This window comes from Taudactylus pleione, unplaced genomic scaffold (genome assembly GCF_031769625.1).
Source record: "Taudactylus pleione unplaced genomic scaffold, aTauple2 ptg000004l, whole genome shotgun sequence".
Taxonomy (NCBI): Eukaryota; Metazoa; Chordata; class Amphibia; order Anura; family Myobatrachidae; genus Taudactylus; species Taudactylus pleione.
In genome coordinates, this window is record NW_028284407.1 from 1,503,239 (window position 1) to 1,516,320 (window position 13,082).

The 13,082-nt window shown below is 41.4% G+C and overlaps 1 protein-coding gene across 3 annotated transcripts in view; it reads left to right on the forward strand.

Annotated features, from left to right (window-relative positions):
• The window catches only part of ERICH2 (glutamate rich 2), a 138,548-nt gene extending 127,404 nt beyond the window's left edge, over positions 1 to 11,144 (forward strand). For all 3 annotated transcript variants that reach the window (XM_088467623.1, XM_088467774.1, XM_088467703.1), the window contains one exon: positions 10,277 to 11,144. In XM_088467623.1, coding sequence (XP_088323749.1) covers positions 10,277 to 10,413 — 137 coding nt within the window. In that variant the 3' untranslated portion in view covers positions 10,414 to 11,144. The remainder of the gene's footprint in view (positions 1 to 10,276) is intronic.
• The last annotated feature ends 1,938 nt before the right edge of the window (positions 11,145 to 13,082 follow it).

Sequence of the window (13,082 nt, forward strand, 5' to 3'; positions counted from 1 at the left end):
GCTGCTATGTTGTGTGATTACAGAAACCATTACTACAGGTGACGCTGCTATGTTGTGAGGTTACAGATACCATTACTACAGGTGACGCTGCTATGTTGTGTGGTTACAGAAACCATTACTACAGGTGACGCTGCTATGTTGTGTGATTACAGAAACCATTACTACAGGTGACGCTGCTATGTTATGTTGTTACAGAAACTATTACTACAGGTGACGCTGTTATGTTGTATGACTACAGAAACCATTACTACAGGTGATGCTGCTATGTTGTGTGATTACAGATACTATTACTACAGGTGACGCTGCTATGTTGTGTGGTTACAGGGGATGCTGCTATGTTGTGTGGTTACAGATACCATTACTACAGGTGACGCTGCTATGTTGTTTGGTTACTGAAACCATTACTACAGGTGACGCTACTATGTTATGTGGTTACAGAAACTATTACTACAGGTGACGCTGTTATGTTGTATGACTACAGAAACCATTACTACAGGTGATGCTGCTATGTTGTGTGGTTACAGATACTATTACTACAGTTGATGCTGCTATGTTGTGTGGTTACAGATACTATTACTACAGGTGATGCTGCTTTGTTGTGTGGTTGCAGATACTATTACTACAGGTGACGCTGCTATATTGTGTGGTTACAGAAACCATTACTACAGGCGACGCTGCTATGTTGTGTGATTACAGATACCATTACTACAGGTGACACTGCTGTGTTGTGTGATTAGAGATACCATTACTACAGGCGACGCTGCTATGTTGTATGATTAGAGATACCATTACTACAGGCGACGCTGCTATGTTGTATGGTTACAGATACCATTGCTGCAGGTGACACTGCTATGTTGTGTGATTACAGATACCATTACTTCAGGTGAAGCTTCTATGTTGTGTGGTTACAGAAACCATTACTACAGGTGACGCTGCTATATTGTGTGGTTACAGAAACCATTACTACAGGCGACGCTGCTATGTTGTGTGATTACAGATACCATTACTACAGGTGACACTGCTATGTTGTGTGATTACAGATATCATTACTACAGGCGACGCTGCTATGTTGTATGGTTACAGATACCATTGCTACAGGTGACACTGCTATGTTGTGTGATTACAGATACCATTACTACAGGTGAAGCTGCTATGTTGTGTGGTTACAGAAACCATTACTACAGGCGACGCTGCTATGTTGTGTGACTACAGAAACCATTACTACAGGTGACGCTGCTATGTTGTGTGGTTACAGAAACCATTACTACAGGTGATGCTGCTATGTTGTGTGGTTACAGATACCATTACTACAGGTGACGCTGCTATGTTGTGTGGTTACAGAAACCATTACTACAGGTGACGCTGCTATGTTGTGTGATTACAGAAACCATTACTACAGGTGACGCTGCTATGTTATGTGGTTACAGAAACTATTACTACAGGTGACGCTGTTATGTTGTATGACTACAGAAACCATTACTACAGGTGATGCTGCTATGTTGTGTGATTACAGATACTATTACTACAGGTGACGCTGCTATGTTGTGTGGTTACAGGGGATGCTGCTATGTTGTGTGGTTACAGATACCATTACTACAGGTGACGCTGCTATGTTGTTTGGTTACTGAAACCATTACTACAGGTGACGCTACTATGTTATGTGGTTACAGAAACTATTACTACAGGTGACGCTGTTATGTTGTATGACTACAGAAACCATTACTACAGGTGATGCTGCTATGTTGTGTGGTTACAGATACTATTACTACAGTTGATGCTGCTATGTTGTGTGGTTACAGATACTATTACTACAGGTGATGCTGCTTTGTTGTGTGGTTGCAGATACTATTACTACAGGTGACGCTGCTATATTGTGTGGTTACAGAAACCATTACTACAGGCGACGCTGCTATGTTGTGTGATTACAGATACCATTACTACAGGTGACACTGCTGTGTTGTGTGATTAGAGATACCATTACTACAGGCGACGCTGCTATGTTGTATGATTAGAGATACCATTACTACAGGCGACGCTGCTATGTTGTATGGTTACAGATACCATTGCTGCAGGTGACACTGCTATGTTGTGTGATTACAGATACCATTACTTCAGGTGAAGCTTCTATGTTGTGTGGTTACAGAAACCATTACTACAGGTGACGCTGCTATATTGTGTGGTTACAGAAACCATTACTACAGGCGACGCTGCTATGTTGTGTGACTACAGATACCATTACTACAGGTGACACTGCTATGTTGTGTGATTACAGATATCATTACTACAGGCGACGCTGCTATGTTGTATGGTTACAGATACCATTACTACAGGTGACACTGCTATGTTGTGTGATTACAGATACCATTACTACAGGTGAAGCTGCTATGTTGTGTGGTTACAGAAACCATTACTACAGGCGACGCTGCTATGTTGTGTGACTACAGAAACCATTACTACAGGTGACGCTGCTATGTTGTGTGGTTACAGAAACCATTACTACAGGTGATGCTGCTATGTTGTGTGGTTACAGAAACCATTACTACAGGTGACGCTGCTATGTCGTGTGATTACAGAAACCATTACTACAGGTGACGCTGCTATGTTGTGTGGTTACAGAAACCATTACTACAGGTGATGCTGCTATGTTGTGTGATTACAGATAGCATTACTATAGGTGACGCTGCTATGTTGTGTGGTTACAGAAACCATTACTACAGGTGATGCTGCTATGTTGTGTGATTACAGATAGCATTACTATAGGTGACGCTGCTATGTTGTGTGGTTACAGAAACCATTACTACAGGTGATGCTGCTATGTTGTGTGATTACAGATAGCATTACTATAGGTGACGCTGCTATGTTGTGTGATTACAGATAGCATTACTATAGGTGACGCTGCTATGTTGTGTGATTACAGATACCATTACTACAGGTGACGCTGCTATGTTGTGTGATTACAGATACCATTACTACAGGTGACGCTTCTATATTGTGTGGTTACAGATACTATTACTACAGGTGACGCTGCTATGTTGTGTGGTTACAGGTGACGCTGCTATGTTGTGTGGTTACAGATTCCTTTACTACAGGTGACGCTGCTATGTTGTGTGATTACAGAAACCATTACTACAGGTGACGCTGCTATGTTGTGTGGTTACAGATACCATTACTACAGGTGACGCTGCTATGTTGTGTGGTTACAGAAACCATTACTACAGGTGACGCTGCTATGTTGTGTCATTACAGAAACCATTACTACAGGTGACGCTGCTATGTTATGTGGTTACAGAAACTATTACTACAGGTGACGCTGTTATGTTGTATGACTACAGAAACCATTACTACAGGTGATGCTGCTATGTTGTGTGATTACAGATACTATTACTACAGGTGACGCTGCTATGTTGTGTGGTTACAGGGGATGCTGCTATGTTGTGTGGTTACAGATACCATTACTACAGGTGACGCTGCTATGTTGTTTGGTTACTGAAACCATTACTACAGGTGACGCTACTATGTTATGTGGTTACAGAAACTATTACTACAGGTGACGCTGTTATGTTGTATGACTACAGAAACCATTACTACAGGTGATGCTGCTATGTTGTGTGGTTATTACAGATACTATTACTACAGTTGATGCTGCTATGTTGTGTGGTTACAGATACTATTACTGCAGGTGATGCTGCTTTGTTGTGTGGTTGCAGATACTATTACTACAGGTGACGCTGCTTTATTGTGTGGTTACAGAAACCATTACTACAGGCGACGCTGCTATGTTGTGTGATTACAGATACCATTACTACAGGTGACACTGCTGTGTTGTGTGATTAGAGATACCATTACTACAGGCGACGCTGCTATGTTGTATGATTAGAGATACCATTACTACAGGCGACGCTGCTATGTTGTATGGTTACAGATACCATTGCTGCAGGTGACACTGCTATGTTGTGTGATTACAGATACCATTACTTCAGGTGAAGCTTCTATGTTGTGTGGTTACAGAAACCATTACTACAGGTGACGCTGCTATATTGTGTGGTTACAGAAACGATTACTACAGGCGACGCTGCTATGTTGTGTGATTACAGATACCATTACTACAGGTGACACTGCTATGTTGTGTGATTACAGATACCATTACTACAGGCGACGCTGCTATGTTGTATGGTTACAGATACCATTACTACAGGTGACACTGCTATGTTGTGTGATTACAGATACCATTACTACAGGTGAAGCTGCTATGTTGTGTGGTTACAGAAACCATTACTACAGGCGACGCTGCTATGTTGTGTGACTACAGAAACCATTACTACAGGTGACGCTGCTATGTTGTGTGGTTACAGAAACCATTACTACAGGTGATGCTGCTATGTTGTGTGGTTACAGAAACCATTACTACAGGTGACGCTGCTATGTCGTGTGATTACAGAAACCATTACTACAGGTGACGCTGCTATGTTGTGTGGTTACAGAAACCATTACTACAGGTGATGCTGCTATGTTGTGTGATTACAGATAGCATTACTATAGGTGACGCTGCTATGTTGTGTGATTACAGATACCATTACTTCAGGTGAAGCTTCTATGTTGTGTGGTTACAGAAACCATTACTACAGGTGACGCTGCTATATTGTGTGGTTACAGAAACCATTACTACAGGCGACGCTGCTATGTTGTGTGACTACAGATACCATTACTACAGGTGACACTGCTATGTTGTGTGATTACAGATATCATTACTACAGGCGACGCTGCTATGTTGTATGGTTACAGATACCATTACTACAGGTGACACTGCTATGTTGTGTGATTACAGATACCATTACTACAGGTGAAGCTGCTATGTTGTGTGGTTACAGAAACCATTACTACAGGCGACGCTGCTATGTTGTGTGACTACAGAAACCATTACTACAGGTGACGCTGCTATGTTGTGTGGTTACAGAAACCATTACTACAGGTGATGCTGCTATGTTGTGTGGTTACAGAAACCATTACTACAGGTGACGCTGCTATGTCGTGTGATTACAGAAACCATTACTACAGGTGACGCTGCTATGTTGTGTGGTTACAGAAACCATTACTACAGGTGATGCTGCTATGTTGTGTGATTACAGATAGCATTACTATAGGTGACGCTGCTATGTTGTGTGGTTACAGAAACCATTACTACAGGTGATGCTGCTATGTTGTGTGATTACAGATAGCATTACTATAGGTGACGCTGCTATGTTGTGTGGTTACAGAAACCATTACTACAGGTGATGCTGCTATGTTGTGTGATTACAGATAGCATTACTATAGGTGACGCTGCTATGTTGTGTGATTACAGATAGCATTACTATAGGTGACGCTGCTATGTTGTGTGATTACAGATACCATTACTACAGGTGACGCTGCTATGTTGTGTGATTACAGATACCATTACTACAGGTGACGCTTCTATATTGTGTGGTTACAGATACTATTACTACAGGTGACGCTGCTATGTTGTGTGGTTACAGGTGACGCTGCTATGTTGTGTGGTTACAGATTCCTTTACTACAGGTGACGCTGCTATGTTGTGTGATTACAGAAACCATTACTACAGGTGACGCTGCTATGTTGTGTGGTTACAGATACCATTACTACAGGTGACGCTGCTATGTTGTGTGGTTACAGAAACCATTACTACAGGTGACGCTGCTATGTTGTGTGATTACAGAAACCATTACTACAGGTGACGCTGCTATGTTATGTGGTTACAGAAACTATTACTACAGGTGACGCTGTTATGTTGTATGACTACAGAAACCATTACTACAGGTGATGCTGCTATGTTGTGTGATTACAGATACTATTACTACAGGTGACGCTGCTATGTTGTGTGGTTACAGGGGATGCTGCTATGTTGTGTGGTTACAGATACCATTACTACAGGTGACGCTGCTATGTTGTTTGGTTACTGAAACCATTACTACAGGTGACGCTACTATGTTATGTGGTTACAGAAACTATTACTACAGGTGACGCTGTTATGTTGTATGACTACAGAAACCATTACTACAGGTGATGCTGCTATGTTGTGTGGTTACAGATACTATTACTACAGTTGATGCTGCTATGTTGTGTGGTTACAGATACTATTACTACAGGTGATGCTGCTTTGTTGTGTGGTTGCAGATACTATTACTACAGGTGACGCTGCTTTATTGTGTGGTTACAGAAACCATTACTACAGGCGACGCTGCTATGTTGTGTGATTACAGATACCATTACTACAGGTGACACTGCTGTGTTGTGTGATTAGAGATACCATTACTACAGGCGACGCTGCTATGTTGTATGATTAGAGATACCATTACTACAGGCGACGCTGCTATGTTGTATGGTTACAGATACCATTGCTGCAGGTGACACTGCTATGTTGTGTGATTACAGATACCATTACTTCAGGTGAAGCTTCTATGTTGTGTGGTTACAGAAACCATTACTACAGGTGACGCTGCTATATTGTGTGGTTACAGAAACCATTACTACAGGCGACGCTGCTATGTTGTGTGATTACAGATACCATTACTACAGGTGACACTGCTATGTTGTGTGATTACAGATATCATTACTACAGGCGACGCTGCTATGTTGTATGGTTACAGATACCATTACTACAGGTGACACTGCTATGTTGTGTGATTACAGATACCATTACTACAGGTGAAGCTGCTATGTTGTGTGGTTACAGAAACCATTACTACAGGCGACGCTGCTATGTTGTGTGACTACAGAAACCATTACTACAGGTGACGCTGCTATGTTGTGTGGTTACAGAAACCATTACTACAGGTGATGCTGCTATGTTGTGTGGTTACAGAAACCATTACTACAGGTGACGCTGCTATGTCGTGTGATTACAGAAACCATTACTACAGGTGACGCTGCTATGTTGTGTGGTTACAGAAACCATTACTACAGGTGATGCTGCTATGTTGTGTGATTACAGATAGCATTACTATAGGTGACGCTGCTATGTTGTGTGGTTACAGAAACCATTACTACAGGTGATGCTGCTATGTTGTGTGATTACAGATAGCATTACTATAGGTGACGCTTCTATATTGTGTGGTTACAGAAACCATTACTACAGGTGATGCTGCTATGTTGTGTGATTACAGATAGCATTACTATAGGTGACGCTGCTATGTTGTGTGATTACAGATAGCATTACTATAGGTGACGCTGCTATGTTGTGTGATTACAGATACCATTACTACAGGTGACGCTGCTATGTTGTGTGATTACAGATACCATTACTACAGGTGACGCTTCTATATTGTGTGGTTACAGATACTATTACTACAGGTGACGCTGCTATGTTGTGTGGTTACAGGTGACGCTGCTATGTTGTGTGGTTACAGATTCCTTTACTACAGGTGACGCTGCTATGTTGTGTGATTACAGAAACCATTACTACAGGTGACGCTGCTATGTTGTGTGGTTACAGATACCATTACTACAGGTGACGCTGCTATGTTGTGTGGTTACAGAAACCATTACTACAGGTGACGCTGCTATGTTGTGTGATTACAGAAACCATTACTACAGGTGACGCTGCTATGTTATGTGGTTACAGAAACTATTACTACAGGTGACGCTGTTATGTTGTATGACTACAGAAACCATTACTACAGGTGATGCTGCTATGTTGTGTGATTACAGATACTATTACTACAGGTGACGCTGCTATGTTGTGTGGTTACAGGGGATGCTGCTATGTTGTGTGGTTACAGATACCATTACTACAGGTGACGCTGCTATGTTGTTTGGTTACTGAAACCATTACTACAGGTGACGCTACTATGTTATGTGGTTACAGAAACTATTACTACAGGTGACGCTGTTATGTTGTATGACTACAGAAACCATTACTACAGGTGATGCTGCTATGTTGTGTGGTTACAGATACTATTACTACAGTTGATGCTGCTATGTTGTGTGGTTACAGATACTATTACTACAGGTGATGCTGCTTTGTTGTGTGGTTGCAGATACTATTACTACAGGTGACGCTGCTTTATTGTGTGGTTACAGAAACCATTACTACAGGCGACGCTGCTATGTTGTGTGATTACAGATACCATTACTACAGGTGACACTGCTGTGTTGTGTGATTAGAGATACCATTACTACAGGCGACGCTGCTATGTTGTATGATTAGAGATACCATTACTACAGGCGACGCTGCTATGTTGTATGGTTACAGATACCATTGCTGCAGGTGACACTGCTATGTTGTGTGATTACAGATACCATTACTTCAGGTGAAGCTTCTATGTTGTGTGGTTACAGAAACCATTACTACAGGTGACGCTGCTATATTGTGTGGTTACAGAAACGATTACTACAGGCGACGCTGCTATGTTGTGTGATTACAGATACCATTACTACAGGTGACACTGCTATGTTGTTTGATTACAGATACCATTACTACAGGCGACGCTGCTATGTTGTATGGTTACAGATACCATTACTACAGGTGACACTGCTATGTTGTGTGATTACAGATACCATTACTACAGGTGAAGCTGCTATGTTGTGTGGTTACAGAAACCATTACTACAGGCGACGCTGCTATGTTGTGTGACTACAGAAACCATTACTACAGGTGACGCTGCTATGTTGTGTGATTACAGATACTATTACTACAGGTGACGCTGCTATGTTGTGTGGTTACAGGGGATGCTGCTATGTTGTGTGGTTACAGATACCATTACTACAGGTGACGCTGCTATGTTGTTTGGTTACTGAAACCATTACTACAGGTGACGCTACTATGTTATGTGGTTACAGAAACTATTACTACAGGTGACGCTGTTATGTTGTATGACTACAGAAACCATTACTACAGGTGATGCTGCTATGTTGTGTGATTACAGATAGCATTACTATAGGTGACGCTGCTATGTTGTGTGATTACAGATACCATTACTACAGGTGACGCTTCTATGTTGTGTGATTACAGATACCATTACTACAGGTGACGCTTCTATATTGTGTGGTTACAGATACCATTACTACAGGTGACACTGCTGTGTTGTGTGATTAGAGATACCATTACTACAGGCGACGCTGCTATGTTGTATGGTTACAGATACCATTACTGCAGGTGACACTGCTATGTTGTGTGATTACAGATACCATTACTACAGGTGAAGCTTCTATGTTGTGTGGTTACAGAAACCATTACTACAGGTGACGCTGCTATATTGTGTGGTTACAGAAACCATTACTACAGGTCATGCTGCTATGTTGTGTGGTTACAGAAACCATTACTACAGGTGACGCTGCTATGTTGTGTGGTTACAGAAACCATTACTACAGGTGATGCTGCTATGTTGTGTGATTACAGATAGCATTACTATAGGTGACGCTTCTATATTGTGTGGTTACAGAAACCATTACTACAGGTGACGCTGCTATGTTGTGTTGTTACAGAAACCATTTCTACAGGCGACGCTGCTATGTTGTGTGACTACAGAAACCATTACTACAGATGACGCTGCTATGTTGTGTGTTTACAGAAACCATTACTACAGGTGACGCTGCTATGTTGTGTGACTACAGATACCATTACTACAGGTGACGCTGCTATGTTGTGTGGTTACAGATACTATTACTACAGGCGACGCTGCTATGTTGTGTGACTACAGAAACCATTACTACAGGTGACGCTGCTATGTTGTGTGACTACAGAAACCATTACTACAGGTGACGCTGCTATGTTGTGTGGTTACAGAAACCATTACTACAGGCGACGCTGCTATGTTGTGTGATTACAGAAACCATTACTACAGGTGACGCTGCTATGTTGTGTGATTACAGATACCATTACTACAGGTGAAGCTGCTATGATGTGTGCATGGGCCCTTTAATATTAGAATAAGCAGCTAGGCACCAATGGGCTGATTCTGGCTACGTTACTGGATCTGTTCCAATTCAGCCCCATTGATGTGTGGTCAGATCGGAGCTGAGAGACAGGATAACTTCCAGACCACACTGCTGCCTGTAAGTGCTGCCAGAAGAAGACCAGCCAAGCAGGCCAATAGCAGCCGTCTCCCGCCAGCATTTACCTACAGCCTCCGTGTTGTCCAGATCAATGAGAATTATCAGGCTTCTTGGTTATTTTGGCCAGCTAAAGTCCTATTTACTTTATCCTAACTAGTTACTTATATCCAACGCTTTAGCGTCATGTATGAGAGACTGACTTGTAACACTGTCATATACATTGTAGAGGAACAGCAAAGCAGTGATGATGGGGACAGCGAAGAGCCAGATGATGAAGATGAAGATAGCAGCGATACTGATGACAGCGATGACCAATCTAATGTTACCTCGGAGGACTCCAGTGAGGATGAAATGGATAAATAGTACTATTATTTTATTTAATACATAACCCTCTATCCATATGGCTTTTACTTACTGTCAGAGTACTATAAACTGTGTTACTTACTACACACATATTGAGGCCATGCTGTAGTGTTCATATGGGATTAAAATCTCTTATTCTTGCATTTATGTTACACATGTACAGTTTTTATTGTTCTTCTGGCCCTTTTGTTTTCTGCCATGCGCATTTTATGTTATTAAAACGTTTAACAAATTTTCCGACTTATTCCACTATGCAAACAACATGACAGTCATTTATATTGGCACTATGTGTGTGTGAATATTACATTTAAAAGGCCGTTGGATAATGTCACTGCTAATTTTCATTAGGAACTGTTTAGGATTTAGTAAATAGACTGCATATTTTGAAAGTATTTTACATTTGCAACAACGTTGACGTGTATGATGTGCCCCTAAGCGCAGCTGGTCTCGCTACCACGCTCAGCTGATCCAGGATTAGTTGTTTCCAGGGGCTTACAACAATGTCTTTCCGTGACGCAGCCCTCGCACACTAGAAACGGTGTCTCTTCCAGCTATCGCCGTCCTTGTCACAAGCCCTGGAAGTAGGAATCCGCTCAGGGGCTGTCATTGGGGTCTCTCTTTGCTGACAGAGGAAATGACTTTTGGTGAAAATGATACAAATTGTCTTTTAAAACTATAAAATCATGTATAAAATGTTTTTTTTTATGTACAATAAACAAAAGTATAGAAAACAGAGTTATTGCTGCAATTTAATACTGAAGGGAGCGTAGTAATGGATTTGATATCAAAGATGGATGATGCAACCGTTTTTTCAGCAACAGCATAGAATGTGGTTTTATTTATAACATAGCGGAGACAATAGGTATTATATGAGGCCAAGGCCCTTTATCAAGCCATTCCCTTATCTTGCCTGTACTCCTTGTTTATGTGCTGCGTTATAAATAACCGCACATATTTCTTTCTGGATGTGCGCTGGATAATCAACATTTGGTTGTTGTACTTTATGCAGTTCTTGGCTCCTCTGTTTGAGGATGTTGCTTTGTAGCTTTTTGGATAGCTATCCAATAATGCTAAATAATTTTGCTGAACATAACTATCCCATCAGTACGACTTACAGGTTGAGTCTCCCATATCCAAATATTCCGAAATACGGAATAATTTTGGCATGACTGAGATAATGAAACCTTTGAATTTTGATGGTTCAATGTACACAAACTTTGTCTAAGGCACACATTATTAAAAATATTGTGTAAAATTACCTTCAGGCTGTGTGTATAAGGTGTATATGAAACATAAATAAATTTCATGTATGTACACAAACTTTGCTTGAGCCACAAAAATATTGAAAATATTGTATACAATTACTTGCATACTGTGTGTATAATGGAGCGTACACACGGTCAGATTTGTCAGACTTGTCAGATTTGTCAGATGAACGACTGAACGATTGAACGATTTGAACGATTTTACCAAAGTTTTGAACGATTTGAACGATTGAACGATTTTTGACTGCATTAAAATGAATAGAATCGTCCAAGTCTGACTGCAAACCCATCAGATGTCAGAAATCGTTATCTGACCATCGGGAACGCGCATCGTTGATCGTCCATCGTTCAGGCATGTCAGATATGAACGATTTTCCAATCTGATCGTGTGTATGCACCATAAGGTGTATATAAGACATAAAAGCATTCTGTGTGTATATTGGGTCCCATTCCCAAGATATTTCATTATGATATGCAAATATTCCAAAATACGGAATATTCCGTTATCCAAAAAAACCCTGGTCCCAAGCATTTTGGATATGGGAGACTCAACCTGTACTATATTACTTCCATTTTGGTTTCCTATATAAGCCATAATATGAAAAAGGATGTATCACAAAGAAAAGTCTGTTTATTGTACTATTTGTAGAACTTTGCAATTAATTTATAAGCTGAAGTCTGATTCTCCTTATATTTATAGTATTTCTCTTATCATTATGCTAGTGTTTCAACTGCCACTGCCCTTATTATACACCGATCAACCATACCATTAATCTACCTGCGTCATATTGTGTAGGTCCCCCTCGTGAGGCCAAAACAGCTCTGTCCTATCAAGGCATGGACTCCACAAGCCCTCGGAAGTTGCCCAGTGGTTTCTGGCACCAAGACATTAGCAGCAGATCCTTTAAGTCTTGTAAAGTTGTGAGGTGGGGGCCTCCATGGCTCAGACTTGTTTTTACAGGACATTGCATATATGCTCGATCGGATTGAGATCTGGGGAATTTGGAGGCCAAGTCAACACCTTGAACTCATGTTCCTCAAACCATTCCTCAACAATTTTTGCACTGTGGCAGGGCGCATTATCCTGCTAAAAGAGGCCGGGACCATCGGGGAATACTGTTGCCATGAGGGGGTGTACTTGTTCTGCAACAATGTTTAGGTAGGTGGTACGTGTCAAAGTAACATCCACATAAATGCCAGGACCGAAGGTTTCCCAGCAGTACATTGCCCGGAGCATCACACTGCCTCCACCGGCTTGCCTTCTTCCCGTAGTGCATCCTAGTGCCCTCTCCTCCCCAGGTAAACAACGCACACACACCTGGCCGGCCACATAATGTAAAAGAAAACGTGATTCATGAGACCAGGCCACCTTCTTCTATTGGTTCATGCCTTCTTCCATTGGTT